Source organism: Stylophora pistillata, chromosome 6, assembly GCF_964205215.1.
Source record: "Stylophora pistillata chromosome 6, jaStyPist1.2, whole genome shotgun sequence".
NCBI lineage: Eukaryota > Metazoa > Cnidaria > Anthozoa > Scleractinia > Pocilloporidae > Stylophora > Stylophora pistillata.
The window spans coordinates 35,874,408-35,892,755 of NC_142524.1; the positions used below are offsets into that span (position 1 = coordinate 35,874,408).

Sequence of the window (18,348 nt, forward strand, 5' to 3'; positions counted from 1 at the left end):
TATCACTTTCACGGGTTCATTACGAATCAACTTAACGGCCTGCTCTCAGTTGGCTTGTTAGCTCAATTGGTTAGAGCGCTGCACTAGTATCGCAGAGGTCAGTGGTTCGAGTCCCGTACAGGCCTGATTTTTTTCAGGTCTAAATTTCGCTATTGCTTAAATAGCGCTATCTACTGCGAGGATCGTGCATCATACGTATCAAATACCGCAGTTCAAAATATATGATTTTCATATATTTATTCTATCTCATTTATCACTTTCACGGGTTCATTACGAATCAACTTAACGGCCTGCTCTCAGTTGGCTTGTTAGCTCAATTGGTTAGAGCGCTGCACTAGTATCGCAGAGGTCAGTGGTTCGAGTCCCGTACAGGCCTGATTTTTTTCAGGTCTGAATTTCGCTATTGCTTAAATAGCGCTATCTACTGCGAGGATCGTGCATCATACGTATCAAATACCGCAGTTCAAAATATATGATTTTCATATATTTATTCTATCTCATAGCTAGAAGACTTAGAGGCTCAGCGTAAAATCAAACACAGGCAATTATGTGATTTTCCTGCCAAGCAGAGATGAGTTCTGATACACCGTGAAACCAGCATTCACAACAAAACATAACAGAGCAAACTCACTTTATCCAATCTTAATAAAAATATAAACGTTATGACTTACCCCGGTTCGTCTTAGCTTGAAAATGCTAAGTAACGTTTGCCAAGCTTTTCTTGATCCAGGATCAAGAATTTATTTTATCGATCAACCAAAGATATCTCACCACTTCTCCTTCTTCGAATTTCTGCCGGAAGATGGTAGAAACAACTCCAAATAGAGAGGCGATGGCCACTTTGTTGTTCTGAACATATCGGTCATCCAAGCTTCCGCCATTTTTTAAAGCTGGACCGTACAAAACGCTTGGAAAATGTGCCACCAACAGGCTACTTCAAAAAACTTGCTGACTCTTATGCCACATTTCTTGAAATTTAAGATAAACCATTCCCTTGACTCATCTGGAGGAGAATGAAGCAATTCAACCCTTCGAAGTTTCAAGGGATCCATAACTGCACTCGACCGCGGGAAACTAAACATTCCCGCTTTTGCTTACGCATATTAATATGAAATCCAATCTCCAAATGTCAATAGGCCGATCCAGCCCCTAATAAACAAAAGGCTTCATTGTACCCAGCAGGAACAGAGACTGTACAAATTCAAGCAACTACTCAGATTACTGCGAGCAATTATCGAAAAAGGCTGTCAAGGCGATGATGGAAACTTATCCGGTTTATGACGTCACTCCATACCAACCCGCCTTTTCGAATATTTGAACTTCCGTTTACCTGTGGCTCGTGATGGAATTCACGATGAAGCATGTTTGTCTCATGAAATCCATTTCTTCTGAGCGTACTTCGTGAACTTGCTGACAAACCAGCCTCCTGACTACCAGTTATAGAATGGGGAATAGCGAAAGCCCGTATTACTCGTCTTGTGTCACTAATTCCGTGTTGAACTCCTTCTTTTGCTACACATCCATTATGATGAACATTTTGACGATCCATGCGATGAGGAAAACGTCAGGATTGCCAAATACTTTGAAAACATTCCTACTGAGTCTCGCTGTTTCTGATCTTGGTGTTGGTTTGCTGGTGAAACCTGCCTATGTTGCAAGGCTGATTACTTGCGCTACTAGTGGAAACTATATCTACGAGATAAATATATTTACCTACATCACTGAATTTTTTTCGAGTTTATTCTTGTGTGCGTCACTTTTCGGTGTTACTGCTATGAGCACAGACAGATTTCTGGCCATTCACCTTCATCTCAGATATCAAGAACTTGTGACTCACAAGCGTGTTGTTGCTGCGGTGTTGATGATATGGACGTTTAGTTTCTTGTTTTCATTGCTGTTAGTGCTGGATTATTTCTGGCTCAAATACGCTGGAAGAATCGTACTCACTGTTACTTTTGGCTGTTGTATTATTTGTACAACAATCATTTATTTTGAAATATATTTAGCGGTGAGGCGCCACACAAAGGAAATCCAAGTGTTGCAACTAACACACGGGGGTGGAACGACAATGAACGCCGCCAGGTTGAGGAGGTCGGCTAGCAGTACCTTCTACATATACCTCGTGTTTTTGTTGTGTTATTTACCCTGGTACTGTGTTTATATTTGGGGTTTTTCTTCCATTAAAGAAACCACCAGATTTCGTACAAGTGTTATTTATACGTTAACGCTTTTGTTTTTCAACTCGTCACTAAACCCTTTGGTATACGGCTGGAAAATGAGACACATTCGGCAATCTATCATTTGCATTCTTCGAAATATATTTCGTCGTTAAAACTGAAGAAACTTTTAAGGTAGCTATATAACAACCGAGCACTTCGGAGGCAATCTTCAAGTATTATGAATAGTTCGCAACGAAAGTAAACGAATGTGTTTTGCACAGTAGAGAAACTGTAAGTCATTGTAGTTTGCTTACAGGTCATATGTAAATGTAGACCTATATTTGTATTCAATTTGTGAGCTTAGACAGCTTAAGTTAATTGAAGTTATAACATGCAGATGTAATGTTTTTCTACCTCTTTTTCGTCGGAAGCAAAGGGTAACTTTCTTATTACTTGTATTGGTTTTAAAGCAGAAGTACGAATACTTCATTAGAGACTCCTAATCGCTTATGTTACAGGAACCGGAGTTAAGCGTCGGCCTGATGGGCCACGTGGCTCATAAACAGACTATGAATGCTATATACTCAGATCTACTAGCTTTGTTCATAAAAACATAAATTACCGTAATCATGTCTTTGGCACGCTTGAATACAAAAGTAAAAACTTCTTATGATAATCAACAAAACTGAATCGAATGGACTTTAAACCTACACATTAGATTGAAACCACTGAGACAAGCGCAACCGTCAAAACAACAACAACAAAAGCAATAACCAAGAGAAATTTGGCAACGAGTGAAACGTCCAAAATTAGCCCACGCCGAGTGAAGGAAAGATGGAATGTCGAGGAAAAGGTACATTTTACTTTAGATGTTCTCTCACATTTAGAACTCTAACTTCAGCCTCTAAATTAAGCCTCTAAATTAAGCCTCTCCTCAAACGGCCAAAAACAACTCCCTTAACTTCTGCCCTTCATAATCAGATATACGTATTATGCACGATCCTCGCAGTAGATAGCGCTATTTATGCAATAGCGAAGATCAGACCTGAAAAAAATCAGGCCTGTACGGGATTCGAACCACTGACTCCTGCGATACTGGTGCAGCGCTCCACCAATTGAGCTAACAAGCCAACTGGGAGCAGGCCGTTAAGTTGATTCGTAAGAAACCCGTGAAAGTGATAAATCAGATACAGTGAATATATGAAGTTCATATATTTTGAACTGCGGTATTAGATACGTATGATGCACGATCCTCGCAGTAGATAGCGCTATTTATGCAATAGCGAAAATCAGACCTGAAAAAAATCAGGCCTGTACGGGATTCGAACCACTGACCTCTGCGATACTGGTGCATCATACGTATCTAATACCGCAGTTCAAAATATATGAACTTCATATATTCATTGTATGTGATAATCAGATATGTAAATTTGTTTTGTGTTGTATTTAAATGCCTTTTGATGGTCTCTTGAAGCGAGGCTTTTTAAGAGGGCTATAGTTTCAGGGCTTTCTCAGTAGAGGATCTCCTCACGGAAGTGATTGAATGCCGAAGTATCCTTTTATCGACATCAAAAGTCATTATCCTCTTAAGAATATTCTGGTTTTGAGAAATTTTAAGAGCTCAAAATAAAAACCTGTTTCACCTAACGGTGATCTCTTTTGTTCTCTTCCGCACCAATGTTTCGGTCATGTTTGTTTCTGTTTTTTTTTTTTTCTTTTCCAATCGTTTCGCTTTTTCGGTCGTTTCGTTTCAGTGGTTTCGCCACTAAATTTTCTCCGATTCTTATTGGTTTAAATTGATCACGTGACGCGATAGTGTTCATCCGTGGAGAGATACTATCAGCCCATAGTGCACTCTATTGTTTAATTCATGATTTGCAGTGATGGAGCCAATCAGATTGTAGCGCTTGTGTTGGTGCGCTGGTCAGTAGCTAAAGTTAGATGTTACGTCAGCCCTCAAGTTATATGCTCTGACGAACTGTTAACGCCAGATGTTCCATTTTTTTGGTCGCAGTTTATTTACCTTTATCAACAATGAACATTTAATAATCGTGGCGTGTCGTCTCGCTCTACAGTTTATCATTGTTACTTGAGTTTCAACTGACATTTTGTACAACACGGAGATATTGAATAATCAAAGTACGTGGGGTTTTTTCCATTTCTTCTGAAAAACTAGAATTTTGAGATGATTAACAATTTCATGATGGAATATAATACGAATTTTTTTTTATTGCCTGCCTTTTTCTTTTTTTAATCCAGGGACGCATAGTGTTCCTAATACCATTTTTCTTTTAATGCTTATGTACAAAAGGGAGGACTAACACAGGTTTTAATTCTAAATTGTTGAAATGACGGCGATGGCACATTTTGTTGTTGTCATTGATTACGAATGATGCGTTTTCCGACCTCTTATGTCAAGATTGATTAAGACTTCATTTCCAATGAGTTCCTGTGAATATTTTCATAAAAGAAATGAGAATCTGTTTGATCACTTTTACCCAATGACAATAATTTTAACGTCAGGATCTCATCTTTTTGTGTATTTTTGTGTGGAAACATGGAGGTGGGAGTGCATTTTCCGGCTTTTCGTAACTCAAAGGAAATATTTGCAAAGTAGCGATGATCTTTGCCTGTTGACGACGTTCATTGTCTTTTTTATTGGATCGCTAACGAACGTTTTAGGGAGGACAGCGCTTGCGGGTAACACCGGTGTCATCAAATGGAAATGGAAACGTAAAACCGTTGACCAACCAAATATTGACACGGAATAAGGAGATGAAGCCATTTTTTTTCTAAATTTAAGAGTAAGGGCTGAGTATTTTCTTCTAGTTGCCGACCAGCAAACTAAATGAAAGCTCGAAATATCCCAGGTCTGAATTTGGACAAAAAAATATTGCTATCTCGACGTATTTATTTATTTATGTATTTATTCATTTGTTCTTACCAACTTAAACAACTGTTAACTTCGTCAAAAGCGAAATTCTATAAGTAATAAAGATGAGATTACGTTTTGATCTTTTTTACGTTGCATTCATTAGTCCATAACAGTTACCCGCAGTTTGTTTACTGTCGCTGATAAAATAGACTTTATAAAGTGGTTCATGCAATTCAAGAGTTAGAGTCTCCTTGAAGATCGGAGTCTATGAAGCGCACAGTCTCACTGCTTTTATCAGCAGAACGCCCGACCTCAACTTAAGTCACAGGTCTACAATGGCAGATACAAAAGAACAATTTTATTCGTCTCTCATTGTTAACGCTGTATTGAACGTTGTCTCCTCTTTCGCAGCTGTAACGTTGAACATTTTAACAATCCATGCGATGAGGAAAACTTCGTCCTTACCAGAGACTTTGAAAACATTACTGTTAAGTCTTACTGTTTCTGATCTTGGTGTTGGGTTGTTGGTGCAGCCGTTTTACGTTGAAGAGCTACTTGCGCTTTTGCTGCAAAACGATCTTACGTTCAGTGTGCGGAAATCTATGGATTTTATAGTTAGATTGATTTTGTATGCTTCTTTGTTCAGTGTAACTGCTGTAGGTGTAGACAGGTTCCTAGCCGTCCATCTTCATCTCAGATATCAGGAACTTGTAACTCACAAACGAACCGTTGCAGGTGTCGTGCTGATATGGGTGTTCAGTGCATTGCTTTCAGTGATGAGGATCATTTGGGTGCACATGGGAATCGTGGTCGGTTTCATTTTGGGTTTTTGCTTTGTTTCTCTGACTGTGGCGTATTGCAGAATTTATTTCGTGGTAAAAAAAATTAATGAATGGAAGTCAACACTGGAACTTGCATTCGTTTTTAATCATAAATGCCGCGGTTGTAGTCAATTTTCGAAATAGGTTACTTTCTGAGCTTCATTTAAATGTTTTTTCCAGAAGGAAGGTGTTTTATTTTCATTTTTATGGAAAACGAAGCCTGGTAAACTTGGAATCGTTAATCATTTCTGAAAAAATGCCTGATACTCTCAAGAAGTTTGAAAATACACTCAGTAAGTATGCGATTATTCTGTTGAATTATGAAACGAGAAATAAACTCGATCAAGACGGTCATTCAGGTTAATGGTGACGAGATAATTTAAGGTACGTGGAATTTTCGATTTAGGTAAACCGACAGATGGTACCATTCTGTAGAAATTAACTCATTAGTCCTGGAAAGAACTAGGTAAAGGTTGGAGGCCACTCCTGAATTACCGTTGGCCTCTTTTTCAAAACGAGGCCTGATGCTTGACTATTCTTGTGAAAATGAGCTTAATTTGCACGTGGATGAGAACTTATCATCATACGTAAGGATGAGTACTAGGACTCGCTTTGTAAAAGAGGCTTAAGATAATTCGGAAATGGGCGATTTAAACAAGGTAAAATTTCCGCACAAGAGCAAACTATGTGATGCGGAAAAGAGTGTCAGCGAATATTAAATTACACCTTTGAAAGCTGCTTCTCCTATCTTAAGATGCAATGTTGCAAGTTAAGAAAGTTTTAGAGCTATGCTGTTTTTCGTACATTGCTAATCCTAGCCTTTTTCTTCTGCACATTCGTGATGTTACAACTCCGTTTTGAAGTGTGAGCTTTGAAACAACGAAATGAAAAAATAAACAGTCCAAGACTGCACGTGGTTTCTGATATTGCACCATTTTTATGGGATTTTCCCATGTAATTGCAGTGAAATGGAATAAATTAAATTAAATTAAATTAAAATTAAATATTTAAAACAGCTAGAGGTTGTATAATGACGCTAGAAGGTAGTGTTGCAGAATATTTCTCTCACATGCAAGACAGAAAACCTGACGCATCCCACATATTTATGAGTACCCTGTTCCACAAGAGAAAGGTGGTTCAAGAATATAGTGACTCATTGACATTCAACCAATAATTAAATGGTAACAAATAATCATGTTAACTATAACACTACTACTACCACTACCACAACCACTACCACTACCGCTACGACTACTGCTACTACTACTAATAATAATAATGATATTAGATGTTTTATTACATTTAAGCGTTTCGATAGTGACGCATGGAACCTTTAGTGTTTTGACTGAGGTTTTTATTACATAGCAATTAAGTTTAAGACTTTTATTACTAGGGTTTCATAATTAAGAATTGCAAAAGGAATTTTAATTGTAAGGACTCTGGTCGTTGCATTGATTGGTTACGGCTTGCCGCCCAATCATTGTTTAGGATATCTGGGCATCCAGAAGTTTTTACTGCCATAATAATAATAATAATAATAACAATGCAGTAAATGGTTTGAACCCGGGGGTAACATGTGAAGGTGTAGTCTGATCGTCCGGGTGTCACTGCCACCGACAACAGTCCTTCTCAGGACTACACTCACCCGGACGATCAGACTACACCTTCAATAATAACAATAATAATAATAATAATAATAATGATAATAATAATAATAATAATAATAATAATAATAATAGTAATAATAATAACAACAACAACAGGAATAATAAAGATATTTCATAGGGGCTAGCTCAAGAAATGTATTTACATTCGGCAAAACTAAACTGTAAATAGCAGTGACAGAGAATGTGAATATTTCCTATTGGTTTGTTAGCTATGGCCGCTATGGCGTTCATTGCGTCTTTTGTTATAGGACATATATAAGTTTTGATATTTATAATTTAATCATCTTAGCTCTCGAACTTTTGAAGTTTTACGGTATTTTTTTTCTTGCATGTAATTTAGGCTGTTTTACCTCTAGCCTTCTTTGTTACTTTTATTCCATTTTTGTGAGACCTTTGTTTCATACAGCATTCCGCGTTTTAGGATATTCCGTCATTCAGTGTTTAAAGTGCATATGACGCGAAATTTTTTTCTCTTGTTTCTTGTAGTTGGATATCTATAGAAAACGTTTCAAAGCCTTAAAAGTGCTGGTAAAGTCTAAAAAGCAATTTTTGTTTTTTTTTGCTTTCAAAATAGGCGCAATTTGCCTTCAAATTTGTCCCGGTCATCGCGCGGCCAAAGTCGCACGTGATATCGTAACGTGACGTCACATTGAGTACCTCAGTGCAACATCAAATATGACATTCTCGCCTACAAAACGTTACTGACTCATTTTCATGCACTCCAGTTCGTCGCCTGTATGGCCTCCCATTCTGATCGCGAATTAAAAGAGCAGCTTGTAAGAGCAAGGTCCTGTTTGTCAGAGCACTGTAATCTTCGTGTTGCGTGATGCAGCTTATGATTTCGATGGAACCATCGAAAACTAACTGTCTTCTGGCATTTGTGACCTCGCGGCAACAACGGAATTCTAGTGCGTCTGCCAAGGTTTCCTCACGGCACTGTTTACATTTGGACCTAAGGTAAGGTAGAGCTATGATTACACTACAGTTTCGCTGTTTTATAATATTCACAAAAAGCCATGATAAACATGATTCACTAACCATTCGCTGACTGCAACGCGACGTTCAAATCTGGCCTCCGAAACTGAAGGCGTCAGTCCATCAAGGTCAGCATCTTCGCCTTCTTCGTCTTGTTCGCCATCGCTTGCAAGCGGATCGTCTCGGTATGGTGCGTGCTCTCCTGTAACTACTTCTACTTCATCTCCAGATTCTTCGAAGTCAATGGAACTTTCAGAAGAGTCGGACTCAAAGGAATCATTGGAATCACTGGACATCTTTGCCTTTCAATGCACTATCTATCTACTACGAAGTACTGCCTGTTGGCGACTACAGACCTGCGCGGCAAAGGTACACAATGTGACGTCACGAACAACTTCGACGGCGATAAACTAGGTCCCAGTTTCCGGGACAAATTTGTAGGAAAATTGCGCGTATTTCGATAGCAAAAAAATGCTTTTTACATTTTAAAGCTTCGAAACGTTTTCTATAAATATCCAACTTCAAGAAACAAGAGAAAAAAATCTCGGGTAATATGTACTTTAAGGATATTCCGCCATCCCGTCATTCCACCTTTTCATCAGTCCATCGAAGAGGATGACTCTGCTAAACTACGGACCTTGCTCGCTTCGCAAATTTTGTGGCTCTTTTAGGCATCGGTCGCTAATTCAAATGGTAAAATGCTCTCTCTCTCTAAATAACATTTGTTTTGCCCAAAGTTTCCACGATGTGCAGATCGCACCTATTTAGATATTTTTGTAACGACGCCACTGTGAAATTATTTCTAAATGTTTATCGTCTTTTGTAGTGTTACTGCAAGAACTGAAAAATTACATCTTCTATCTACTGGTCATAAATCGCGGATTTCAACGTAAAAATATTCTCTCTTCAAAGAAAAAAAATTTTCCTTTAAGTTTGCATGATGCGCCGATCACACCAACAAGAGAATATGTTGATATTCTCTTACACCATTTGTATGCTTCTGCAAGAAAAAATTTTGGTTTTGTTCACGCGCCATCCCGAAATGATTGTGAATCGTCTTTTATAGTGTCACGGCAAGAACTTAAAAAATGATATCTTGGGGTTTTTTCAGGCACAAAAGTATTTATTTCAAAGGCATTCTTCTCCGTTTAGTGTATGCTGCGCCTAATTATCTCTAGTGCGAATGTTGATCTTCGGAGATACTCCGAAATAAACAAGGAGTAACATCGGGTCAAAATCGGGTGAAGTTCGGCATTAATGCTTACCATCACTAATTTCGAAAAAATACGCAGCTGCGCTTCCTATAGGAGGCAGTAGTTACAAAAACCAAGACAAACATGCTAAGTCTAGACGATGATCATCCTTGCTTTCGATGTCCTCTTGTATAAATACGACGGGACAGATGGTAACAGCTTGTACATATATGTTCTCAAAGTCATTGAGAAGTCATTGACAGTAGACCTAACTTGTCAGAAGAGGTCCAATCATCCACGGCATACAAGCTCATCTTAACAAGTCAGGGATTAGTCCAGTGCGATCATGGTTAAGGTTCAACTCTCGACCCATTCGTCTTGTATCTCTAATGCTGTTCTTAACTTGTTCTTTTCCTACACAGCCATTATGTTGAACATTTTGGCAATCCATGCGATGAGGAAGTCGTGGGCGTTGCAAAAGATTTTGAAAACATTGCTGCTGAATCTTGCTGTTTCTGATCTGTGCGTTGGCCTATGCGCGCAACCTATTAATGTCGTACACCTCCTGGTTATTTGCCGCACTGAAGAACCAACTGCTCTCAAGATTGTCGTTTCCTTTTTGTCTTGTGCCTTTTGGTATGCATCATTTTTGAGTATTATGGCCCTGGGTGCCGAGAGATTTGTGGCCATTCATCTTCACCTCAGATATCAGGAACTTGTGACACACAAACGCGTTGTTGCTTTGGCGACAATAGTATGGGCGGTTAGTGCATTGCTTTCATTAATCACTTCTCTCTGGCCGTCAATTGGCAAAAAGATCGTGGCTGTATTTTTTGGTTTTTGTTTTATTTGTACTTCAATTTTTTATCGTAAAATTTATTCTACTGTGCGGCGACACACAAACCAAATTCAAGCCCTTCAGGTCCACGATGGGGAAATGGCGGTGAACGTTGCAAAGATAAAGAGGTCGGGTTTGTGCACCTGCTATGTGTATGTTGTGTTTTTGTTGTGTTACTTGCCTTATTGGAGTGGACTTGTTGCAGATATATTTATCCGTAAACCAAATATTACGTATGATAATTTTCTTCGGTATACTCTCACACTGGTGTTTGTTAATTCATCATTAAACCCTGTTGTTTACTGCTTGGTGATGAGGGACATTCGACAATCTATACTTTCCATTCTGCGAAATTTGTTTATTCGTCAAAACTGAACGGATAAAGCTGTAGGCAAGATGGCTGTAAACCATGAAAGAGCATTCTGAAACATTTTTACTTCTCCATTTTTGTTATTAGAAGCAATAGTTTTAATAATTGAGAAGTTGAAGGAACTTTGAACTTTTTCCTTCACCAGGGTTTTTGTGTCAATGTTAATGTGAAACTATATTCTAGCTGGGGTTTTGAGGTTAAATAAGTTAACTTTATGCAAAATGGAACGAATATTTGTTTTTTATTCAATGTGCTGGTTTTTTTTTTCATATTCTGGAAAGAGAAATCGAGATAATCTTTTTCCACTACGAACAAAAGCTACTTGAGGAAGTTTTTCTCGCTCGCTTGAAGACTAATTGTGTATCTATATTTTCGTTTAGTCTGAGGCCAAAGCCACGAAGAAGAGATAGTGGATAAAATGTACGAAGTTACCGTGTTTTTCAATTTTTTTGTTTTCCTTTTATGAAGGTAAACTGAGACAGATGGAAGCCATAAGGATATGTAAATTTTGTTTGATTTTTTGTAAGAGGCCAGATATACTTTTCGGAGTAGAAAGATCAATGATCCGCTAAAGGTTTCCCAGGAAGACGCTGACTGAGAGCTTAGAATGATTTTTATTAAAACTGAACTTGTGAAAGAAGATGAACTATTACAATGTTTGGTTACAATGAATATATGAAGTTCATATATTTTGAATATACGTATTATATACGTATTACATATACGTATTACAATGTTTGTTACTGACATGGCTACTACACCGTTATCTCTAAAAGAATTAAAGGTCTTCGCGGGATGTTGAGTATGATTGATACTCAGAATAATAAAAGCACTTATAAAACTTGTATGTAACCGTATCGTAAACATTTATGAAGAAGCTCGGGCGAAAGAGCGTTCCATATATTCCGCCTTTGTCGTTAGCAGCTTTCCTGTGCGGAGATACGAGATGTAGGAAGCCTTCATCTGCGGAAGACGTAAGCCATTTTTTACATTTTTCTTGGAGCGAACCTTTCAACACCAAGTGTGTTGTATTTGATATGCGTAAAAGCGGTTAGATTCGATTCACGGCCATAAACCCGCTTGACAGAAACACAACAGTCAAAATTCATGTGAAAACAAGTAGGACAGCTGACAACTGTTTAAGCATGTGTTTTTAGTCTGATTTGAATGAAAAGCGGTCAGGCAACAATGACGCCCGAGAGAGATTACTACTTGCCCTGCTGACAAGATGGTTTACTCATTAAATACATTCAATGAATCGGTTCACTGACAAAAGCGAACGTTTCCACATTTCCCACTCAGAGATGGAGCTCGAATATTCCTCTTACGGATCTGGTGATTTAAACATACAGCTCTAAAAGTTTTGACCGCCATTTTTTTTTTAAATGCTTAGTGGAAATTGTAGAAACGTTTGTTTTCGTGAGTTTACCTATTTGCTTTTACTACACAACCTCGTTTTGTATGAGTATGGAAAAAAGAAACTTATCGACATTGATGTAACCCTAAAGAGAAGAGGACTTTCGTTAAGAACAGAAGAACAGCTGTCTCTAAAATTGACTGTTTTTATTGAGGTCCAGTCTTGAATTTTAATTCAACTCTTTGTGTTGGGAGACAAAGAAATTTTCTTTTTGGGGCAAAACAATCTTTAAAGTCGAGTTTCCGAGCGAAGCAAACGGAGACAGCCCGAATGCATTTAAGCGAATCCTCTGGGTCGAGAATAAAACATAGGACCGTAAAGCGTGCAAGGGATATACGGTTTTGATCGGTACATCAATAGGAAGACAACTCCAAGTCACTTGCCATCAGAATAAAAGTAACATAAATGTAACTTTAAATAGCTTTTATTAAATCTAACAAACTCACTGTAGCACAGAAAGAAAAAACAAGAACCTCTAAAAACGCAAACAGTTTATATCAAGCCTGCCAAAGACATCATTACGGTAATTTATGTTTTGATGAACAAAGCTGGTAGATCTGAGTATATAGCATTCATACTCTGTTTATGAGCCACGTGGCCCATCAGGCCGACGCTTAACTCCGGTTCCTGTAACATAAGCGACTAGGAGTCTCTAATGTAGTATTCGTAATTCTGTTTTAAAACCAATACATATAACAAGAAAATTACCCTTTGCTTCCGACGAAAAAGAGGTAGAAAAACATTACATCTGCATGTCAAAACTTCAATTAACTTAAGCTGTCTAAGCTGACAAATTGAATACAAATATAGGTCTACATTTACATATGACCTGTAAGCAAACTACAATGACTTACAGTTTCTCTACTGTGCAAAACACATTCGTTTACTTTCGTTGCGAACTATTCATAATACTTGAAGATTGCCTCCGAAGTGCTCGGTTGTTATATAGCTACCTTAAAAGTTTCTTCAGTTTTAACGACGAAATATATTTCGAAGAATGCAAATGATAGATTGCCGAATGTGTCTTATTTTACAGCCGTATACCAAAGGGTTTAGTGACGAGTTGAAAAACAAAAGCGTTAACGTATAAATAACACTTGTACGAAATCTGGTGATTTGTTTAATGGAAGAAAAACCCCAAATATAAACACAGTACCAGGGTAAATAACACAACAAAAACACGAGGTATATGTAGAAGGTACTGCTAGCCGACCTCCTCAACCTGGCCGCGTTCATTGTCGTTCCACCCCCGTGTGTTAGTTGCAACACTTGGATTACCTTTCTGTAGCGCCTCACCGCTAAATATATTTTAAAATAAATGATTGTTGTACAAATACTACAACAGCCAAAAGTAACAGTGAGTACGATTCTTCCAGCGTATTTGAGCCAGAAATAATCCAGCACTAACAGCAATGAAAACAAGAAACTAAACGTCCATATCATCAACACCGCAGCAACAACGCGCTTGTGAGTCACAAGTTCTTGATATCTGAAATGAAGGTGAATGGCCAGAAATCTGTCTGTGCTCATAGCAGTAACACCGAAAAGTGACGCACACAAGAATAAACTCGAAAAAAATTCAGTGATGTAGGTAAATATATTTAGCTGGTGGTAGATATAGTTTCCACTAGTAGCGCAAGTAATCAGCCTTGCAACATAAAAAGGTTTCACCAGCAAACCAACGCCAAGATCAGAAACAGCGAGACTCAGTAGGAATGTTTTCAAAGTCTTTGGCAATCCTGACGTTTTCCTCATCGCATGGATCGTCAAAATGTTCATCATAATGGATGTGTAGCAAAAGAAGGAGTTCAACACGGAATTAGTGACACAAGACGAGTAATACGGGCTTTCGCTTTTCCCCATTCTATATCTGGTAGTCAGGAGGCTGGTTTGTCAGCAAGTTCACGAAGTACGCTCAGAAGAAATGGATTTCATGAGACAAACATGCTTCATCGTGAATTAAGGGAGAGTTACTTCGAAAAGCCTCATGATAAACTCTGGCAAAAGCCAGGATTAATAAGTAGTTGGAAACCAGAGACTTATAAATAAGTTGATGCGCTTGACAGCTTTGTCCGGTGCCAACGAGGAAATCGAAAGACACGCGTGCCCATGCTGAAGTGCTTTTTTTATCTCTGTTCTTCCGACGTTATTCACAGTACTGATAAATAGCTACTTTCCTGTTATGTATTTGTGGCCCATATGGTCGATGTTTAAGCCGCCAAAACAACGTTCGCCAATCATTTCACGTTTTCCCATTTAATACACATCGAAAGTATATAAATTATGTGTCAATTCACATATCAGTGATCAGAGAAATCGATCTCATATCCGAGAAAAAATTTGTCATCAGACTTGGTAAAAACTAAGGTCTGCACACACGAGGGGACTAGTCCCTGCGACTAGTCCGTGCGATTAGTTCCGGCGACAAGTCTTTGAAGGGTTTACACGAAGGGACCGGTACCAGGGACTGGTCCCTTAAGGCGTTCACATGAGGGTACTCAATTGTACAAGAACATGGGGAAATTAAGAGGCAAAAGATATTCCTTAGTCTGGGGCGTTACACGAAAACAATGAAAATTTGGTAACTTTTTATTATGGCACTATTAAACATCAACGCAAATGAACTACACTTATTCAGTCGGATTAATCATGCTTTTTCGTGTTCTGTTTTTGTTAATTTTTTTTTTAATATTTTTAACAGACACAGAGTCAAATAGGGTAAAAATTCCATCAAAACGGCTCCAAGACATCTGTATATGTTTACAAAACTAGAAATAGTTTTTTATTCTTCAGTTGTAGAAATCTAGAATTCAGGGAAAATTCATAGAAACTGCAATGTTTACAAATACCGGAAGTCACGGATCATACTGACCCGTGATTGGCTTATTTACCGTTTAGTCGCAGGGACTGGTCGCACAAACAGTTCACACGAAGGGACAAACATATGTTTCATGCGACCAGTCGCAGGAACTAAATTTTGGTCCCTGCGACCACAGAAATGTGTAGTTCACACGAAGGGACTAGTTGCATGAAACTGGTCGCTGGGACTAGTCGCAGGGACTAGTCCCCTCGTGTGTGCCGACCTTTAGACTTAGAATTGGTAAAATGTACGCTTTCGTCAGAAAGATAGAGGTTGTCCTTAGGAGGCGGCGGCGTGTCACTTTCAGTAAGCGGAATTTTGGAAAAGAAAAAAAATAACACCTCTTTACATTCGAAAATGCCGCGAATTATGGCAGTCTAGAATGACAGCTGTAGCGAATAACTGAAACGAAGCTATGAAGAGAACAACATATTAAACATAATAACTCCTCTTTGGCGCGAATGCTCAAGTTCCATCGACAAAATCTTTAATTTGTTTACTCTGTTAAAAGCGACAAGACCTACGTTTAGACAATTACACGAGACAAACCCAATATCGAAACCAAAAAAACTTTAACAGTAACTTTTCGCTGTTGAAGCGGACATTGAAAAACACCAATGTTCATCTTCTAGAGATCTATAAAAATGGGAAAAAACCTCATTTACAATAATCTAGCACAACAAAAAAGGGACGTAAGAAAATGCATTTTAATTAAGTACAGAAAATCAGCTGTCTCTAAAATTGACTGTTTCTACCGAGGTCCGGTGTGGAATTTTAATCCAAAACCTTTTGTTTTCAAGAAAAAAATTCTTCAAGGGCAAAACAAATAAGAAGGGAAAAACTGAATGTGTCTACTTCCAACAGAATGAAAGTAAAATAAATGTAAAGTCTATTTTTCACAGCTTTAATTTCATCTAGAAAACTCTCCGTAACAGAGAGAGAAACAAGAACCTCGAAAACACGCAGACAGTTTATAAGCTCCTCTGCTCTTCATCTCTATGAAAAACTTTGGACATAAAAAACAAAGCACAAATAAACATTTGGCAGAAAGCACGTTTAAAGTCTACAATAATATCATCTTAAGTTTTAACAGTTCAGTTCTGACGAATGATCACATTTCGCAGCATGCAAATGATGGATTGCCAAATGCGTCTCATTTTTCAGCAGTACATTTCAGTACAGTTCACCGCCATTTCATTGTTTGTGAAACTTGATGGACCTGAAGGCCTTGAATTAAGCTTGAGTGGCGCCGCACAGCGAAATAAATCCTATGATAAAAAATTGTAGTGCGATTAAAACAACAGCCGAAATCGAAATACTGTTATAACCACAGCAACAATACGCTTGGGAGTCACAAGTTCCTGATATCTGAGATAAAGATGAACGGCTAAAAATGCTAATGCTTTCTGGTAAGTTCCTGTCAATAAACAAGAATTAATAAATGGAAACCGTCACCATTTGTCAAGTTTTACAGTGAAACAGTATATTCATTGAAAGCACGAACGATCATCGTCAAAAGTTCTTCATGTCCGTGTTTTCCGTTCTCCTTTCTCGGCTATCAACCATAGAAAGGGATGTGCGAGATAAGAGGACGTTTCAAAGGGAATTAGCTAAGTACTTTAAATAGCATAAGTGTGAAAATTTTCCATTTAACTTAATGGAACTTAAAGACAGCCTACACTAAGTATAATGTAATGTTCACTGAAATCCATCTGCTACGAGACATATAACTAAGTAGATAAGTCTTTGACCACTATCGTTTGTTGAAAGCAAGAAATATGTATGCTACCCTCGGGTTGGTGGATGAAACATAGACAACGAAACAAGATTAAGGTTTTTGTAGTTAAAATCGACGTTTCTGCGCAATTGCGCGTAATTTTCGCGTAATGAGAACGACTGGCCGATGACATAAGTTAAAGACAAAACAAGAGCAGTTCACTGAAAAAACACCACGCTCTTCGCAGTATGCAAATGATACTTTGTCCATTGTGTCTCATACCCCAGCTGTAAACAGAACGGTTTAATGATGAATTTAGGTACACATCCTGGCCAGCGGTCGTCATGGCGGCAAGACGTGTTTTCCTTCGCTCCGTGAATCTATGCCTTTTATTAAGCTTTTACATCTCTATTAAGTCAATCTGTGACCAAAATGTGTTCACTATGGAGTCATACCCACGAATTACTAAAGCTGGCAAACTTGTAGTGGAGAAAGTGAGAATACAGCGTCAAATATTGCCCGTTCTGCTTGGACGCGGGAGCCGCCATATTGGAAAGAGCTTGTACAAATGTAAATGTTCAACGAGGTTCGGGAAATCTAAGATTAACTACTACAGCAATTCAGATGCAAGCTTTAATTACGAATATTTACGATTGTGTGGAGACATTAATCCTAATCCAGGACCTGTTACAAGGACAATTTCAACCAAGTGTTCGTCCTGCTTGAAGGGGGTAAAATCGGATAAAGCAGCCACATGTTGTATCTGTAACTCGCAGTATCACAAGAAATGCGGAGGAAATACTGGGAAAAATGCACTTGACAAGCATAACTGGATTTGCACCACTTGCTTGTTTCATCAAGAGGTATTTCCCTTTGCTAATATTGCTGCTATGAATGAAAGTGTGAGTGATAACTCTATTATTACAAAGGACAATGAAAGTATGTTTTCGGAATCAGCAGAGCGAAGTGCCCTGGAAATGGCCCGACAGGAAAACAGCAATGATATGCTATTATGCCACTTAAACATAAACAGCATACAAAACAAGTTTGAAGAGCTGAAAGACATTGTCACTAAATCCAAAGTACAAATAATGGTAGTCAGTGAAACTAAAATAGACTCCTCGTACCCAGACTCTCAGTTTCATGTACCAGGTTACTATTTGCATCGCCAGGACAGGAAGAAAGGTGGGGGTGGCATACTCATGCTTGTTTCATCTAAGATCCAGTCGAAAAGAATAAAGATTGACAGGCGGTACAAAAAAATCGAGCCACTGGCCTTAGAAATTGGCTTAAAAACCAGAAAGGTAATACTCCTTGCTATCTACAGACCACCTAAGAAAGTTACTGGAAGTTACCAACTACTTCTTGAAGAGGAAATGAGTCACATTTCTAATTGGGCTGTACTCCAACATCAGTCTGTTATAATAATTGGTGATCTGAATCTGAATAGACTGAA

At 38.3% G+C, this 18,348-nt stretch overlaps 1 protein-coding gene across 1 annotated transcript; it reads left to right on the forward strand.

Annotated features, from left to right (window-relative positions):
• The first annotated feature begins 634 nt into the window (after nucleotides 1–634).
• Nucleotides 635–2,844, forward strand: LOC148729632 (melanocortin receptor 4-like). Its single transcript, XM_088725705.1, has one exon. It carries the CDS (start codon nucleotides 1,445–1,447, stop codon nucleotides 2,330–2,332), a length of 888 nt encoding a protein of 295 aa, XP_088581831.1. The 5' UTR covers nucleotides 635–1,444; the 3' UTR covers nucleotides 2,333–2,844.
• Nucleotides 2,845–18,348: the final 15,504 nt, after the last annotated feature.